The following is a 19,619-nucleotide window of genomic DNA, read 5'->3' as shown; positions in this document are numbered from 1 at the left end:
CTCACAGCCGACACGATGCTCTAGGAGGCCCACGGCCTTAACAATCATGGCACATTAAGTTTGGTCACGCTGGAGGGGAAGGCAGGAGGAGGGAGGCTGAGGCAGGAGGAGGGAGGCTGAGGCAGGAGGGAGTGGGCCCACCCTAAGGAGTAGGCCGAGACCAGGCCGCCGGTGCGATGGTGAAGGTGGGCAGACGACAGAACAAACTGCGGGAACTGTCCGACGGCATGTCACCTGAGGCCGTATACACACTGTGGCCTACATCCAACCACTAATTTTCATTCCCTTGTTAAATCTCAAACTAACCGTTCTACTTCTGTTCCGGTGACATTAACGACAAGGGACACTTGTGCTGCTCCCATGCAGGACAGACACTGGTGGAAGGTTTTTCTATAGCCAAAGTGCACGGTGCAGCAACACTGCACAGAATTTGTGGACTGGCTCATCGTTTGCCAGTTTCTGCCACAATTCTGCTAAAAAGCAAGCGTAGGGGGTTCGAGGGATTTCACAGCCTGGCAGTAGCACACACAGCTTTACCTGGGCGCCGCTCCGTCAGAAGGGCAGATGGCAGGGGAACTGCTGGGGGAGGGGGACACCCTTCTGAGTCTCCACTGTCTGTCACTCCACTCTCTACATCCATGTGTGCACACTATCTAGCTCCCGCTTCTGAGTGAGAACATGCAGCATTTGTCTTTCCGTGTCTGACACTCTGTCACTTAAGGTGATGCCTCCAGGTCCAGGTGCAGGTGAGGTGGCTCCGCAGCACACAGGGAGTCTCTAGGGCAGAGCTCAGAAGGACAGGAGAGGCTCAGGGTCTCTCTAGCCCTGGGCTTCTCCTGATGGATGGCTGGCAGATGTGTTGGGTGCAGCTTCTCAAGAAGGCTGAAAATCTGCTTATTTGGACTATGTTTGAAACCACTGAATGAGTAAAAATTTGAGTCTGGCATCAGCAGGCTTTTGAGCTACGGGTCTCAGCCTGCTGTGAAGAAATAAACACCCTATGGGCCAATACCCGCACAGCCACAAATGCTACCACCGAATACAAACCAGTAAAATATAAAAGGAAGTCATATTGCCCATTTTGAGACTTGTTATATGACTTTAACAAACAGAAGTAGAGGTAAATAATGTTAAAACATATTGCCCCTTATTAGGTTCATTTCTAAGCAAGATAAAGTTTACTTCTAAAACATAAGCAGGCCAATGCATTTCTTTTCCTCCTCTTCCATTTCAAAAAGTCAAAATCCAGAACTAAATATCACACTGTGTAAATTCAGTGTAGATTGAATTCAAAACGCTCTGGAATGCGACAGTGGAAAAGTGTATCTTTGAAATGCTTTAATATGAGGAATTTCTCATCAGTAGGATAAATTTTCAAAGGACCTGCTTTGGAGCACAAATTTAGTCATCAAATTTGAGTTAAAGATACAAAACAGTAGCCACTCCATAAAGAAAAAAGGCAAAATTAAAAATAAGTGCATGGGCTGGGCGTGGTGGCTCACACCTGTAATCCTAGCACTCTGGGAAGTCGAGGCAGGAGGATTGCTTGAGCTCAGGAGTTCGAGACCAGCCTGAGAAAGAATGAGATTCCATCTCTACTAAAAATAGAAAGAAATTAGCCGGGCATGGTGGCACATGCCTGTAGTCCCAGCTACGTGGGAGGCTGAGGCAGGAGGATCGCTTAAGCCCAGGAGTTGGAGGTTGCTGTGAGCTAGGCTGACGCCACGGCACTCTAGCCCGGGCAACAGAGCCAGACTCTTTCTTGGAAAAAAAATAAAATAAATGAATAAATAAATAAATAAAAACAAAAATAAGTGAGTGAGAATGAAATTCTGACACATGCTACAGCATGCATAAACCTTGAGGATATTATAAGAGAAATAAGCCAGTCACAAAAAGATAAATACTATATGACTCCATTTATTAAATACATGAAATATCTATAAATAGGCAAATTCATAGGGACAGAAAGTAGCATGGTGGTTGCCAGGGGCTGGGAGGAGCCCAGGGGCTGCTAATGGGCAGAGTTTCTGTTTGTGGTGATGAAAAGGGTCCGGAGACAGACGGCAGTGGTAACTGCACAGCAATGTGAACGTGCTTAATGCCACCAAACTGTGCACTTAGGAGGTAAATTTTACGTTATATACATATTCTGCAATAATAAAGAAAAAGTAAATGAGTGTAAAATGACTACTGTTAAATTACTAAGAGAACAAGGACTGTCTGGTAAATCCATCTAGGGATGGCAAAAGTATTGCTGGAGTCTTTTAAAAAATTGTATAAATTTATAGGGTGCCAGTGTTATTTTGTTACATGCATAGATGGCACAGTGGAGGAGCGAGGGCTTTCGGGGCATCCATCTCCCGAATGACACACACTGTACCCACTGAGTGATTTCTCATCATCCACCCCCGCCCTCGAGTCCCCACTGTCCATTATTCCACGTTCTGTGTCCACGTGTACACACTATTTAGCTCCCACTTAGAAGTGAGAACATGCAGTATTTGTCTTTCTGTGTCTGAGCTGTTTCACTTAAGGTAAAGGCCTCCAGTTGCACCCATGTTGCTGCAGAAGACATGATTTCCTCCTTTTCTATGGCCAAATAGTATTCCACTGTGCACACGTACCACAGTTTCTTTACCCAATCATCTGCTGAAGGATATTTAAGTCTCTTCCACATCTTTGCTATTATGAACAGTAGTGCTGCAATAAACATACAGTGCAGGTATCTTTTATTTTTCAATTATTTATTTATTTTTAAATTTTTTAAATAAAATTTTTTTTTTTTTTTGACACAGAGTCTGGCTGTGTTACCCAGGCTAGAGTGCAGTGGTGTTGTCATAGCTCACTGCAGCCTCAAACTCCTGGGTGCAAGTGATCCTGCCTCAGCCTCCCAACAGTGCTAGGATTACAGGTGTGAGCCACCATGCCTGGCCTTATTTTTATTTATTTTTTTTAAGAGACAATTTCTTGCTCCACACGCAGGTTGGAGTGCAGTGGCCGGATCATAGGTCACTGCAGCCTCGAACTATTGGGCTCAAGAGCTCCTCCTGCCTCAGGAGGCAGGGACTACAGGCATGCACCACTGCATCTGGCTAATTTTTTTATTTTTTGTAGAGATGGGGTCTTGTTATGTTACCCAGACTGGTCTCGAACTCCTGGCTTCAAGCAATCTTCCTGCCTTGGCCTCCCAAAGTGTTGGGATTACAGGTGTGAGCCACCGTGTGCCAGGCCCATAACTCCCCCTTTTGGAGTACACAATCCAGTGGTTTTCAGTATATTCACAAGGTGTACAAACATTATCACTATCTATTCCTAGAATATTTTCAGCACCCTCAAAAGAAACCCTGGACCCATTAGCAATCCCTTCCCACTCCCCTCTTTCTCCAGACACTGGTAACCACTAACCTACTCTCTGTCTCTACGGATTTGCCTATGATGGATATTTCATATAAATGGAATCATACAATATGTGGCCTTCTATGTCTGGCTTTCTTCATTTAACATAAAATTTTAAAGGTTCATCCATGGTATACCATGCATCAGCACTTCATTCCTTTTTATGGCTGAGTAAATAGATCATTGTCTAGATACCATATTTTGTTTATCCATTTGTCAGCTGATGGACATCTGGGTTGTTTCTTACCTTCTGGCTATTGGGAATAAGGTACAACTTTTTGTATGAATGTATGTTTTCAATTCTCTTGAGTATAGACATAGAATTTGGTATGTATCTAAGAGTGGAATTGCTGTGTCATATGGTAACTCTATCTAACTTTTTGAGGAACTGTCAAACTATTTTCAAAAGCACCGACACCGTTTTATATCCCAATGTATGAGGGTTCCAATTTCTCCACATCTTCACCAACACTTGTTACTATATGTCTTTTTAATTATCTTCATCCTAGCAGATGTGAAGTGGTATTTCATTGTGATTGTGATTTGCATTTCTCTAATGATTAATCATGTGTATTATTAATCATGCATATTTTCATGTGTATATTGGCCATTTGTATATCTCCTTTGGAGAAACACCTATTCAAATCATTTGCTCATTTAAAAATTAAGGTAGTTTGTATTTTTATTGTTGAGTTGAAAAGAGTTCTTATATATTTTGGATACTAGATCCTTATCAAATATTAAATACATTATCAGATATATAATCCTTAACAAACATTTTGCAAATATTTTCTCCCATTTTATTGGTGGTATTTTCACTTTCTTGATAGTATTCTGTGAAGCACCAAAGGTTTTAATTTTTAATTTTAATTTTTTTTTTAGAGACAGGGTCTTGCTCTGTTGTGCAGGCTGGAATATAGTGCTGTGCTGATAGCTCACTGCAGCCTTGAACTCCTGGGCTCAAGTGACCCTCCTGCCTTGGCCTCCCAAAGCAGAGTTTTAAATTTTGATGAAGTTCAATTTATCTATTTTTGTTGTTGTTGTTGCTTGTGCTTTAGGTGTCATATCTAAGAAACCACTGCCAAATCTAAGGTCATAAAGGTTTAAATCTATGTTTTCTTCTAAGAGTTCTATAATTTTAGCTCTTACCATTTAGGTCTTTGACCCATTTTGAGTTAATTTTGGTATATGGTGTAAGTTATATTTTTCTGCATATGGATAGCCAGTTGCTCTAGTACCATTTTTTTGAAAAGACTATTCTTTGCCCATTGAATTTTCTTGGCACCCTTGTTGAAAGTCAACTGACTATAAATACATAAGTTTATTTCTGGACTCTCAATTCTATTCCATTATATTTATATTTAAATATTTTTTATTTATATTTATCTTTATGCCAGTTACCACACAGTGTTGACTACTGTAGTTTTGTAGATTTTGAAATCAGAAAGTGTTCTTTTTCAAGATTGTTTTGCTTATTCAGGGCATTTCTGTATCTTGGGAACATCTTCCAATCCATGAACACAGATGTCTTTCCATTTATTTAGGTCTTCTTTAATTTCTTTCAACAATGTTTTATAACTTTCAATGTCTATGTCTTAAATTCTTTGGTTAAATTTATTCCTAAATATTTTATTTTTTGTGATGCATTTTAAGTGAAATTTTTATAATTTCATTTTTGGGGGATTGTTCTTTGCTAACATATAGACATATAATTGATTTTTGTATATTGACCTTATATCCTACAACCTTGCTAAATTCATTTATTAGACGTAATCCTTTGTGTGTGTGTGTGTTGCTTAGGATTTTCTATATATAAGATCATGTCACCTACAGATAGAAATAGTTTTACTTCTGCCTTTTCAATCTGGATGCTTTTTTTGTCCTGCCTAACTGCCCTGGCTAGAACCTCCAGAACAGTGTTGACTATTAGTGGTAAGAACAGATGTCGTCTTGTTCCTGATCTTAAGGAGAAAGCTTTCAGTCTTTCGCCATTAAGTATGACATTAGCTGTAGGTTTTTTGTAGATGCCTTTTATCAGGTTGAGAAAATTCTCTTCAGTTCCTAGTTTGTTGAGCGTTTTATATCATAAAAGGATATTGCCTTTTCCCTCCATCTATTTTCTTTTCTTTTCTCTTTTAGAGACAGGGCCTCACTCTGCCATCCAAGCTGGAGTGCAGTGGTGTCGTCATAGCTCACTGCAGCCTAGAACCCCCAGGCTCAAGTGATCCTCCAGCTTCAGCCTGAGTAGCTAGGACTACAGGAGTGCACCAGCATGCCCAGCTAATTTTTTAAATTTATTTTTTGTAGAGATGGGGTCTTGCTATGTTGCCCAGGCTGGTCTCCAACTCTTGGCCTCAAGTGATCCTCTTGCCTCAGCCTCCCAAAGTGTTGGGATTACAGGCATCCTACATCTATTTTCAAATGCCTTCTTCCTACATTTATTGAGGTGATCATATGGTTTTTGTCCTTTATTTTATTAATGCATTGTATTCTATTGATTGATTTCCATATGCTGAACCAACCTGGCATTTCTAGGTTAAATCCCACCTGGCCACGGTGTATGATCCTTTTTATATGTTGCTGGATACATTTGGTAGTACTTTGCTGAGGATTTTTATGTCTATATTAATAATGGATATTGGTCTGTAGTTTTCTTTTCTGGGGATGTCTCTGTCTGGTTTTGGTGTCAGGGTAATACAGACTTTATTGAATATGCTGGAAAGTGTTCCCTGCTCTTCTATTTTTTAGAAGAGTCCGTGAAGGACTGCTGTTAATTCTTTAAATGCCTCGCAGAATTAACAAGTGAAGTCATCTGGTTCTGGGCTTTTGCTTGTGGGAAGTTTTTTGACTACTAACTCAAACTCTTTACTTTTTATATGACTATCCAAATTTTCTACTTTTTCTTTAGCCAGTTTCAGTAGTTTGTCCATTTCATCTAGGTTACTTCATTTGTTGGCACACAATTATTCATAGCGCTTGTGGTAGGCAGAATGTCACCTCCCCCCGAAGATGTCCCAAACCTGTGAATATATTATGTTACACAGCAAGGGGGAATTAAGGTTATAGGTGGAATTCAGTCTGCCTATCAGCTGACATTCAGAAAAGGAGATTGTCCTACATTACCTGGGTGGGCTCAATGTAATCACAGGGTCATTGAAATGTGGGAGAGGGAGGCACAGCAGAGTGATGTGATGAGAGAGAGACAATGTTAATTCCTTAACCCAGGGCCTCTGCATCCATCTTTCCTTGCTTGGAAGGTTCCTCCTCCAAATCATGGCTTGTAAACCTGGTAGGAAACTGAACGATGTTGATGTTCTTACGTTCGCAAGTGTCGGGGGGCCTGGGCACAGCGCATCTCGGCAAAGCTGGTACTGCGCATTCTCCGTTCCCATGGGCCCTGGAGATGGGTGCTGGCACTTGCAGAAGACCTTACAGGACAGCTGTGAGCTCCACGTGGGCCAAGATATACGTATGCGTGTGTGTGTCTGGGGGTTTTCTAGAGGTCTGTGCTGCAGACAGAGCATGAGGTCCCGGCGGGGCTGGGACGGGGAATCAGAGTTTCATATAAAACTCGCACGAGCTTCTGAGCACTGTGGAGCCGTGGCTGCCTTTACCCGGTGGCTTCCTAAGGGCCAATTCCCATTCTGAGGACTTCACATGTGCTACCTTTATGGACTTAAAAATTTCCCCTTCACTTAAAGAATATGTAAAGGCATCAATACTTCCATATGTGAGTATTTAACCTAAATGGTTACAAAAACATTCAGTCTATGTGATACAGTCCACGATGTCAGACAGTTTGCACCCTTTTGGCATCAAGAAGGAAGCTGTCCAACTTAGAGAGTCTCTGGGAAGATGAAGAGCATGGGGGTGGGGATGAGGGGGGCATGAACAGACCCTGGTTTGGTTTTCAGAGAATAACTCTGATAGGATGGTGGGAGAGGGATGCTCTGAAAGGGAACCTCTGCCGGAGGACAGCAGACTGGTCACAAGGGACTTCGACAAGCCAGGTGGTGAAGGATCAGGGGGAGGTTGGCCCACGACAGAGCAATGTCATTGGTCTCTACCTTTAGATTTTATGAAAAACGGTTTTTAGTAAAACTTATGGAGCTACTTAGCGCTGCTGGAAAATTGCAAGATTAAGATTCTGTAGCAAACATTTCAGATTTGATAATAATGTTTGAGCAATTAAATTGCAAATTTTCTAGCACTCTGCCTATATTCACAGAAGAGCTCAAAGATAAAGGATCTGAGTGTTGGACAAAGGTCAGCTTAACAACATGCTGGGGTTCAGCAGGATTCTGGGTCTTTGAGTAGAGGACCTGGCTGCGTTAGTGCACAGATCACCCACCTGTGACACGTTTGAAAGTGTGTGCATTTCATGTGAACTGTCTTCTGCTCCCCACTGGCTGATGCCAGTGAGGCAATAATAATTAAGGGCAGGCATCTGAATTTCTTATCTTTATCTCTTTTAATTTTTTTTTTTTTTAGAGACAGGGTCTTGCTCTGTCACCTAGGCTGGAAAGTAGTGGTGTGATCATAGTTCACTGGAACTTTGAATTCCTAGCCTCAAGTTATGTTCCTGACTCAGCCTCCTAAGTAGCTGGGACTATAGGCATATGCCACCATGCCCAGCTAATTAAAACAAAAAATTTTTTTAGAGATGGGGTCTTGCTATGTTGCCCAGGCTGGTCTCGAACTACTAGCCTCAAGTGATCCTCCTGCATCAGCTTCCCAAATTGCTGGGATCACAGGCCTGAGCCACTGCACCATGCCTCTTTTAACTTTTAATATTTTCTCAGTAGCAGAGAGGACAGGCTGGCTAGGAGAGAATTAAGGGGGAAATATTTTGGAATATCCAAAATAAGAATATTTAATAAACTCAAGTAAAATGCATCCTGAAATATTCACATGCCTAAGAGCATATGGATTTAAGCAAATGAGAATCTATTTTATAACTGTAAGATTATTTTCCCTAAATGGCAGTATGCTAGATCCTAGGTAAACATACATGGATCTATACACTCTTAGCCTGTTTTACAGATGGGTGGTCATTAAAATTTTCTGTCATGAAAACTTGGAGAAGAAAATTATTATAAAACAGTATTACCTTGCATATTATATTCATAGTAATTAGGATCTTCTGATTCTTTCTTGACTGACACAGCTGCTGCTTTCAGTGAAATGCCTTTATAATGAGAATTATAAAATTATATATTAGGTTAAACCCACTAACAGAGACATAGGACCAGCCAAAGAAAGCTCCAGGTTCTGTTTTGATTAATATAACGACATTACAATCAGTAAAAGAACTTGTAGCTCACTCACTGTGAACGAAATTTGGCTTATTGATACAAAAATACAAATACTATAAATATGTAAGGCATACATTTATGTATATATTTAAATATACAATGGTACCAACAATATCCATGTAAATTCCATAGAAAAGGAGAGCAGGAAGGAGGGAGAGGAGGATGAAGAAGGAATGGAGGGAAAGCTCAGTTTCCAATGCCAGGCCCAATTTTGGTAAATTTTCCCTTTCAAGATGGCTGAATACACACATGCATTTACATGAAAGGCCGTAAGTATTCTCCTGTAGTGGGACCTGAATTGGCACGTATCATCTTAATTCATCCATTACAATGGGACAGATTTCAAAACCCTTCTACATTGGTAAAACCAAAGGCCTCTATCAGAGAAAGGTGTGGTAGCTGCAAAACTCAGCCCCAAGTTTCTCCCATTCTGGGATGCGTGCCCCGTTGCAATGCGTCTTCCCCACACCTCTCTTCTAGAAGTGGAGTCTACTTCTTTGCCCTTTAAATCTGGGCCCGGCCATGTGACTTGCTTTGGCCAATGGGACATCCACTAATGGGATGCAAGCAGGGGCTCGAAAAGTTCTTGAGCATCTGTGCCTGCTGCTTCTGGAACCTCCTCGCTATGGGGACAAGCCTGGTGCCTCCCGTAGGATGTGAGGCCATGAGGAGAGACGCCCTGCTGTCCCAGCTGAGGCCCAGACCCATGGCCATCCAGCCCTTGCCACGCCCACCCAGCCAACACTCATAAATGTGAATAAATCATTGTTGAAGACCCTACATTTTGGGGTGTTTTTTAATACTGCAATAGACACCTGATACTAAAATATACATATAATTTAACCATGAATGTTAATAGCAGCAAAAGCAAAAATTGTTGTCACAGCTTGGGATTCCCAGTTTAGCATTAATTTACAAGAGGGGACTTCCGAAAACCTTTTTTTTTTTTTTTTTTTTTTTTGAGACAGAGTCTCACTTTGTTGCCCAGGCTAGAGTGAGTACCGTGGCGTCAGCCTACCTCACAGCAACCTCAAACTCCTGAGCTCAAGGGATCCTCCTGTCTCAGCCTCCCGAGTAGCTGGGACTACAGGCATGCACCACCATGCCCGGCTAATTTTTTCTATATATATTTTTAGTTTGTCCATATAATTTCTTTCTATTTTTAGTAGAGATGGGGTCTCGCTCTTGCTCAGGCTGGTCTCAAACTCCTGAGCTCAAATGATCCGCCCATCTCGGCCTCCTAGAGTGCTAGGATTACAGGCGTGAGCCACTGTGCCCGGCCCGAAAACCTTTAACAACTCTGCTGGTATAGGGATAGTAAACCTGGATATTAAAAATGTGATTATTGGCCGGGCGCGGTGGCTCACGCCTGTAATCCTAGCACTCTGGGAGGCCGAGGTGGGTGGATCGCTCGAGGTCAGGAGTTCGAGACCAGCCTGAGCAAGAGTGAGACCCCGTCTCTACTAAAAATAGAAAGAAATTATATGGACAACTAAAATATATATATACAAAAAAATTAGCTGGGCATGGTGGTGCATGCCTGTAGTCCCAGCTACTAGGGAGGCTGAGGCAGCAGGATCGCCTGAGCCCAGGAGTCTGAGGTTGCTGTGAGCTAGGCTGACGCCACGGCACTCACTCTAGTCCGGGCAACACAGTGAGACTCTGTCTCAAAAAAAAAAAAAAAAAATGTGATTATCAAAAAGAAAACTCTGGTAGAGACCGGGCGCAGTGGCTCACACCTGTAATCCTAGCACTCTGGGAGGCTGAGGTGGGAGGATCGCTCGAGGTCAGAAGTTTGAGACCAGCCTGAGCAAGAGCGAGACCCCGTCTCTACTAAAAATAGAAATAAATTAGCTGCACAACTAAAAATATATAGAAAAAATTAGCCGGGCATGGTGGCACATGCCTGTAGTCCCAGCTGCTCGGGAGGCTGAGGCAGAAGAATCGCTTAAACCCAGGAGTTTGAGGTTGCTGTGAGCTAGGCTGACGCCACAGCACTCTAGCCTGACCAACACAGCGAGACTCTGTCTCAACAAAAAAAAAAAAAAAAAGAAAGAAAGAAAGAAAACTCTAGTAGAAAACTGAGGAACAGAGTGGACATGGCTGATGGCCATATTTTTGAAATAGAAGATTAAGCTGAGGAAACTGCTCAGAAATGGGACAAAAAGGTAATCTGGTGGCAAGATGAAAGGAACGCTGACAAATGGAGGCCTATTTATACATAAAAAAAGAAAAAAGCTATTTACGTGCGTGTTTATAAGTGATCTGAATTTTCACAACATGGTTGGGAGTTGCTACCCCTAAAATGGGGCTGGAATTGGAGGTGTGCAGGCAGGATGGAGTTTGAGGGGGGGTGTGGAAGGGTGAAGATGGGCTTAGTTATTATTACTTATCACTTAGTGGGGTTCAGGACATGGTACCCCAAATATACGGCACCTTGGCATTGAGAAAACAGAAGCAGGAAGGTCTCTCTCACCTTCCCCTCACCCCTCTCCCCTGAAGCAGGCCAGGAAGCCCTCAATCCAGAGGTGCCCCCCTACATCCAGAGGAAAGGAACGTCCCTATCTTGGGGGACACAGGGACACACAAGCATCTGAACCAAAGGCCTTGCCAGCTGCCCCCAGATTATTCCCGTGAGGTCACGCCCCCTGTCCAATTACACTTCCACACGACTGTCCCCTCTTCAAACCTGAGCCCCACATACGCAGGTTTCCCTGTTCCTTTGGGTCTTCATGTCTGAAAGTTCCTGTGTCACGTAAAACATACTAAATCCATTTGTACGCTTTTCTTGTTAATCTGTCTTCTGGTGTGGGCGCCTCAGCCACGAACCAGCAATGAGAAAGAAAGCTATTTCTTTCCTCCCCTACATACTAGTCTGAATTTTTTCATTTCAAACATGTATAATGTTTGTACTATTTTGTGATAAATTTTAAATGAAAAGTACAAGTTCCCTGTTGATCAGGCACTAACAAGTCTACTAACAGAAACGTTTGACAAACATGTGTTTCCTAGCTGTGCTGTCAAGAAAATTCCTTTCTAATCCAGGCAATTGGAACCAGATTTGACAGTCACAAAATGTGCTCGAAATGCTAAGAAAACAGATTTACTTTGGCCTTTCTCAAAATGAGAGAAGGAGGGAGAGAGAAAAAGAGAGAGAAAAATAAAAATTCAAAACCAGTGAGAAACTTGTTTTGGGTAGCAAGTGCTACACAAATATCACAAGAAATAAGGCCGACTGATGGCCGGCTCTCGGGAGCCTCCGGGCAGCTGGGAGCGATTCATGTTGCATCATGAAATGCACAGTGGAAAGTTATATTAATAGCGAGCATATTTTTGTTCAAACTGAAACACATCTCCAAAGAGAGGCCGCAACAAAAGAGGCTTATTTTAACTCATCCGGCCGACAGCTGGGAGCCGGGGTAGGGGAGGGGTAGGGGCGGGGGTCTGTGACAGGGCCCCAGGGAGACTGATAAACTCTCAAGCTCACGCCCCAGTTTCTAAGAGAAGCCTGCGCCTTAGGGGTTTTAAATTCTCTGTGACCATCCAAGACACAGGCAGAACATACTTGGGCTTTAAAAAGCATCTGAGGCTAAAATTAAATGGGCAGGAGTTTAAGGCCTGTCATGTCGTAAATAAGATTAAGACTCAACAGCTGAGCTGAACTACTTGGCCTGTTTCTTACCGTCAACTCATGTTAGTTTTACCTGGAACCACTAAACCAGACAAGCACCATTTTTTTTCAGACTCTCATTTGTTTTGTTTTCTTTTATTTTTAGAGACAAGGTCTCATTCTGTCACCTAGGCTGGAGTGCAGGGCTGTGATCATAGCTCACTGTAACTTCAAACTCCTGGACTCAAGTGATCCTCCTGCCTCAGCCTCTAGAGCAGCTGGGACTACAGGTGCATGCCACCACCCCTGGCTAATTTCACTTTTATTTTTTGTAGACTTGGGGTCTCACTATGTTGCCCAGGCTGGTCTTGAACTCTTGGCCTCAAGCAATCCACCTGCCTCGGCCTCCCAAAGTGCTGGAATTACAGGTGTGAGCCACGGTGCCCGGCCCACATTCACATTTAAAGATGCGGCTTCTACTAAACACGTTTACGTTGGGATGAAAGGGACATGTGCACCCACAGTTGTGGCAAAAGGATGCTTGAACGTGACAAAGGAGGAGTCAGGCCAAGGAGGCGGGTCCACCTGTGTCCCAGGCCCCTTCCCAGGGATCCCGGAAATGCTGAGCATAAACCACCTCTTGATGGCCTTAGGGAGGCTGCTGCCCTGACCGCATTTTACTCATGCTTAAGTCCCTACTTTCCCTTCTTCTGTATATTTTCTTCTTAATACAGAACATTATTTTTCTTTGGGATCATCTTAGATTGAATTTGAATTACAGTTTGCACTGTAAAATATTTCTTGCTTTTCTAAGCATTACAAAATTCTAGTTTTACCCTCCTATAGCCAGTTTGTATTTATTTTTATCTTTTTGAGTTTTACTTTTATGTACTTAATTTTCTAAATTTTCCCCCTTTAATGCTTTTAGTATTTTCCCATCCCTTGACTGAACATTTGAATTTTTAAAACATTATTCTAGGCTGGGCGAGGTGGCTCGTGCCTGTAATCCTAGCACTCTGGGAGGCCAAGGCAGGTGGATCGTTTGAGCTCAGGAGTTTGAGACAAGCCTGAGCAAGAGCGAGACCCCATCTCTACTACAAATAGAAAGAAATTAGCTGGACAACTAAAAATATATACAGAAAAAATTAGCCGGGCATGGTGGCACATGCCTGTAGTCCCAGCTACTCGGGAGGCTGAGGCAGGAGGATCGCTTGAGCCCAGGAGTTGGAGGTTGCTGTGAGCTAGGCTGACGCCACGGCACTCTAGCCCAGGCAACAGAGTGAGACTCTGTCTCAAAAAAAAAAAAAATTTTTTTTTCTATTCTTATCCTTGGAACAGCTTTTCTCTAATTAATGCTGGTTTTCTTTTTGTGAGGAGCGGGAAAGAGGCAGGGATGGGGGTCACCTGCTCTCATCTGTCAAAGAGGGATTTTTTTCTACTATACATCGTCATAATGTACCTGTACTGTAAAACATTTAGAAACGACAGAAGAGTGCAAAAAAGCAGTAAAATATGTCCGAAAATGAAATCACTCCTCTATTTGTAAGTCAAGTTATAATTCTAAATTAGTATTCAAAACTCTGTACTCATTTCAAAATCAGGTTCTAATTTAAATATAATTAAAGTAATAATTTGCAAATACATCTACTTAATAACATCTTAGTACCTAATACTGAATTAGAAGAATTAGAAGGCTCTCTTTTCTAGATCTTTGAGTAAAATATGATTATTCTGCAAATAAGGCTGCAGTTGAGGTTAATTAGCGCCCTGGCCTTCATTTTTTTTTTTTTTTTTGGTAAAACAAAAGAGTCAAATGATGACCTGTTAAACATTTGATTCTAAAACTGTCAGTGTACCTACCAGAATCTTCCATGGGTTCAGTTTTCACACTGATGGGGCCACAGCTGCAAGGAGAAGGGAACCCTAGTCAAGACAGGCAGAGTGAGGACCGACCACAGGCCCCTGCACTGAATTCAAATGCCTGGGTCTCCGGCCCTCCATTCCCCCCGTCAGCTGAATGCAAAACTGCCTCAACTCTGACATTAGCGCTCTTAATGACTTGTTATGAAATTAAAGGTGTCAACTGAGAATAGTCTCATAATTCCAAACACTGTTTTGGATGAAGAATATAGAACAAAATAAGGAAGAGCAGCATATTAACCCTTCATCTGCTGTACTTCAGATGTCGTAAGGCAGCCTTTCCGCAGTCTAAAAACTAACACTTTGTGGTCAGACGTGGATTTCATTTTTTATTATTTATCCTTTACCTTTCGCTTGGCGATATCACTGATCTCTCAGCATCTGTTACCGTCACAGGACCACCTGTACCGGAATAAAAAGACACATACTAGCCACTTTCAGCACCTTGAAATACGACTCACACTCAAAGGCATGTAAATTGAAAACATAAAAAAGAGAAAACAGAACTCCCAGCTGGAGGCTGTCATGGACTAGGAGTGGGGAAGACACCAACCCAAAGTGGCCTGTGTTCTGGGGCCATTTGCATGGGCAGGATGAGGGAGGGGTGAGGAGCTTCTAGGCCGGAGCAGGTGTGGCGCAGCCTTGCCGCAGCAGCTGGGCAACCTCGAGCGAGCCACTAACCTCCCCCTGCCTCTGGTTCCTCATGCACATGGTGGTTGAGCGAGGATTAGTGAAGACAGGCACGGAGATGGGAACAGTGCCTGGCACATCTTAAGCACTGTCAGCTGCTGCTATTACAGTAGTCCCTCCTCATTCTCAGTTTCACTTTCCCTGGTTCCTTACCTGAGGTCAACCAAGGTCTGAAAATATTAAATGGCAAATTCCAGAAATAAACAATTCTTAAGTTTTAAATTGCACGCTGTTCTGAGCAGTGTGATGAAAACTTGAGCCTGCCTGCTGTGCTCTGCCGGGGCCATGAGTCTTCCCTCTGTCCAGCGTCTCCACGCTGTCTACGCTACCCTCCTGTGAGTCGCTTAGGAGCCGCCTGGCTTATCAGACCGACTGTTGATGGACTGTAGCGCTTGTGTTCAAGTCACCCTTATTTGACTTCACAATGGCCCCAAAGCACTAGAGTAGTTACGGTGGCAACTCAGATATGCCAAAGCGGAGCTGTGAGATGCTTCCTTTAAACGAAAAGGTGAAAGTTCTTGACTTATGGAAAGAAAAAATTAACTTCTATTACAGTATATTGCTATAATTATTGTTTTGTTATTAGTTATTGGTAATCTCTTACTATGCCTCATTTATAAATTAAACTTTATCACAGGTATGTATGTATAGGAAAAACACAGGGTATGTAGGGTTTGGGACTATCTGAGGTTTCAGGCATCCACTGGGGGTCTTGGAAGGTACCCAAAGATAAGGGAGGACAATAGTACTGTTATTCTATTCTATAATAAAGATACAAGTCATCTGGGACAACAATCACATGGTCACCCGCCACCCTCCCGTCCACTTGCCCCTCCTTGAACGTGAGCTAGAAGACTACAGAAACTCACCGTTGCTCCAGGAACAGATTTCACTCTGTGATGAGCCTGTGGCTCAGAAGAACCGGGCCATGTCACAGCAGCCCCAGTACCCAGCCGGTGCCTTGTGAACTGTGCGACCCCCAACCCTGCCATCTCCTTATTCTACCTAGGCAGTCTCAGCAAGACATCCTCTTTACTCACACCTGATCTTTCACGAACAGTGACAGGCCAGGGTTCCCAACTACATTCCAAAATAATAATTCAAGAAAGTAAGAGGTAGACAGAGGCAGATCTCTAACTGTTGCAGGTAAAGTTACTTTTGGGGGGAAGGTCCCCTGATCATCATAAGTTAAGGAGGCTAGGGGGGCTTCTGAGTTCCCAACATGGCCTCAGACACTCTCGCACAGAGCTTCTGGCTGCTCACGGCGGTGCGCCTCCCCAGGGAAGCAACCTGTTGAGGCTCTGCTTGTTTTGAGGGCCAGCTCTTCCACGAAGCCCTTCCAACTGAACAATTCTAAACGCTTCCGTGGCTCTTGGGGACTTAGTGCAGCCATCCTGAGTGCAACCCGGGTCACCCCAGCTTTCTGATGGACAGACTTACTCCTTCCCCCAGACAGCCTGGAACACACCCTGGATCTACTCCCAACCCCAGCGATGCCTTGCCTGGGCCTGGCTTTGAGGTCAAAGGCCACGCAGTGACTCCCAGCTCCACATGCTCCTGTGCACGAGGACTGGGGAGGTCTTCCTGCCCTCTGTGGTCACTGAGCCACAGATCCCATATAAACATCTGCCCCTCCGCCCGGGAATACCTCCTCGATGAAGAGAAAGCACAGAATGCCAAAGCTCGCATTTTAACTAAGGAAGCAGAAGTGGTTTGGCGGCTTGGAGGGGCCACCAAGCCTGAGAAGCTGTCACTTACCCAGCTGACTCTCCGGACCTAGGAAAGGTCTGCAAGAAAACCATACCATTACCCGACATGAGCACACAAGAAAAACAGTATTACACATCTGAAAAATCAACTTTTCAATGTAACAGGACATAATTAACAAATTAATTAAAATTGGGCTGTCATATTATGTTTACATGAACTAAGGATACGAAGGGGCAGAACATGTCACCTGTTTATGATAAATGAAATCCCCGCTTTGTTCTCCAAAATCCATTTCAGGGTAGCAAGGTCATAGTTCTCAGGGTGTTGAAAGGCAACTCCTTCCGGAAGCCCCTCCACTACCACAGCTGTCTGGTCTCGTAGCATCTGCTCATAGGGAACAGGCACCATCGCTGTGGTCCCTAAGGCTTTACCTAAGAAAAGAGGCAAAACATCTTTTTTATTTTGTTTTGTTTTGTTTTTGCTCCTTTTGAGACAAGCTCTGTTGCCTAGGCTGGAGTGCAGTGGCACGATCATTGCTTGCTGCAGCCTTGAACTCCTGGGTTCAAGTGATCCTCCCACCTCAGCCTCCCAAATAGCTGGGACTACAGGCACACGTCACTGTGCCTAATTTTTTTTTGTGTGTTTTAGAGACAGGGTCTCGCTATGTTGCCCAGGCTGGTCTCAAACTCCTGGCTTCAAGTGATCCTCCTGCCTCACCCTCCCAAAGTGCTGTGATTACAGGCGTAAGCCACTGCACCTGGCCCCAAAACATCTTTAGATGGTATGAGCGTAAGACTCTACTAGCTTGATTTAATGTAATAAGCAAATACAGGTGGTGCTACTGGTTTTGAAGACAGCCTATTCATCTATACCCCGAGTTAATATAATTCCCAACCAAAGGGCAAAAATAAAAAATTTATACAATGTTTTACTTTAAACCTTCACACAGAGAAAAATAAGAAGTCTCCTTCTCCATTTTCTTAGAGGTTGCACAATTTTGAGTATTCACCCTGGTGCCCCCAGGGCTGCAAGGAGCACCCCTTGGTTACCTAGGCCACTGCCAAAAGAAGATGAGAGCCCTTCACCCAAAGCTGAACTGACTGACACTACGTCACACCACATAAGGCAGGCCAACTTGCCAAAGTTATGTCATTAGCATGGCCCCAAGTTACCATCTGGGGCTACGGCAGTTTCTCTGCACTGGCTGGAGAGCCCCTAGGTACTAGAGCCCCATTTTTCACAGAGAAGTGTCACTTGAGACCCCAAAATACCCTATGCTGGAGGCCCCCAAAGTCAAATGCTTACAGGGACCTGCAGGTCACAGAAATGCCTGAAGCTGTCTAAGAATGACAGCAAGGTCCTTATGTTGCAACGAAGCACAACACCTGGACCGTTCTGGGTTATCAGGTTTATAAAACACTGTGTAGGTATATATATTTTTAAACCTCTGTCTTCCTGCCCGTGGAAAGGCGTGGGTAGGTGTGGAGACAACTGAGGGGCAAGGGGGTGACAGAGGTGACACTGAACGTCTTTAACAACTGCACTGGCCTCGGGGTGGGGGCCTAAAATGAGATCAAGGAATGAAGACTGGGCCGGGCGCAGTGGCTCACGCCTGTAATCCTAGCACTCTGGGAGGCCGAGGTGGGCGGATCGTTTGAGCTCAGGAGTTCGAGACCAGCCTGAGCAAGAGCGAGACCCCATCTCTACTAAAAATAGAAAGAAATTATATGGACAGCTAAAAATATATATAGAAAAAATTAGCTGGGCATGGTGGCGCATGCCTGTAGTCCCAGCTACTCGGGAGGCTGAGGCAGGAGGATCCCTTGAGCTCAGGAGTCTGAGGTTGCTGTGAGCTAAGCTGACGCCAGGGCACTCACTCTAGCCTGGGCAACAGAGTGAGACTCTGTCTCAAAAAAAAAAAAAAAAAAAAAGGAATGAAGACTGATCAACACAGAGGTTTCAATGGCTCAGAAGACCCAAGATGCAAATCATCTTCTGTAAGAACACTCAAACCTGGTAATTAAGGACTGACTCTTCGCTTGATGAGAATGTAGGTTCTAAAATGTTCAAAACCTTCTAAGGAGTCCCACCAATAGAACTGTCTATGACACTGTCCCATTTCCTCCAAGAATCCTTTAGAGAATTCATGCTTAAAGTGAACGTTACCGTAACAAAAGCAGAAATAGTCCTCCACGGCCTTCCGGAGTATCTCCGTTTCTCCGGAGTGGACCTGCAGCCCGTTCACGGGGCAGGGCGGTTTCCGCTCACGCAGCCCCTCTGCAGCGCCTGCAAACGCATGATCGGCACCAGGTCAGTGTCTGAGCATTTGTGCTGCACACTGCCCTACTGTCTGTGTGTCTGGTATTGAAAGGAAAAAGGGGGGGGAAAGAAATAAATATAAAATATGATCTTTTAATTAAAAAAAAAGCAAGAAAGAACAGGGTATTTTTGATGAATAGGATAAAGAACTATAAAAAATTCAACAAAGAAATAGTACTAGCATAAAGGAAATTACGACAGAAATTTTACTTGCTGTATAGTTGAAGACTAACAACTGTGTAGGAAGACCATCCCATCAAACATACTCAGGACCAGCCCCTAATCAACTGCTGCTCCAAAAGTTTTGAAACCGATTGTTTTAATCAGGGTCAAGTCAGGAGACAGAAGCCGCACAGGAATTTGAACAGGGAAAGTTTTACAAAAGAATCATTGACTAGTGACAAGCGATTAACTGCTACGGGGTGCTGAGAGCTCCACAGAGGACGTAAGCAGCAGGCTGGGGGAGCAGCGTGACTCCTGGGCTGAGACCCACATCTCTTGGGAGAGGACGTGGCCACGGCCCCTGGACCGCAGGAAAGACTGCTGGGGCGTCTCAAGTGGTGGCTGGCAAGGAGGGACCTGCTCTCTGGAGGTGCCAGTGGAAATCACTTGCAATGTGACCAGTGGGTACCTGTAAGACCTGCTGGGTGTTATAG

The 19,619-nt window shown here is 43.8% G+C and overlaps 1 protein-coding gene across 2 annotated transcripts in view; it reads right to left on the bottom strand.

Moving 5' to 3' along the window:
* Positions 1-19,619, bottom strand: part of LOC138394349 (general transcription factor II-I repeat domain-containing protein 2B) — a 57,399-nt gene that overhangs the window by 16,048 nt on the left and 21,732 nt on the right. For both annotated transcript variants that reach the window (XM_069486234.1, XM_069486235.1), the window contains exons 4-9: positions 18,811-18,930; positions 16,892-17,075; positions 16,693-16,721; positions 14,592-14,646; positions 14,185-14,228; positions 8,510-8,587 (exon numbers count right to left, since the gene is read on the bottom strand). In XM_069486234.1, the coding sequence (XP_069342335.1) occupies positions 8,510-8,587; positions 14,185-14,228; positions 14,592-14,646; positions 16,693-16,721; positions 16,892-17,075; positions 18,811-18,930 (510 nt within the window). The remainder of the gene's footprint in view (positions 1-8,509; positions 8,588-14,184; positions 14,229-14,591; positions 14,647-16,692; positions 16,722-16,891; positions 17,076-18,810; positions 18,931-19,619) is intronic.

This window comes from Eulemur rufifrons, chromosome 14, assembly GCF_041146395.1.
Source record: "Eulemur rufifrons isolate Redbay chromosome 14, OSU_ERuf_1, whole genome shotgun sequence".
Taxonomy (NCBI): domain Eukaryota; kingdom Metazoa; phylum Chordata; class Mammalia; order Primates; family Lemuridae; genus Eulemur; species Eulemur rufifrons.
Note: the sequence above shows the minus strand (reverse complement) of the source record. Positions and strands in the feature narration are given on the sequence as shown.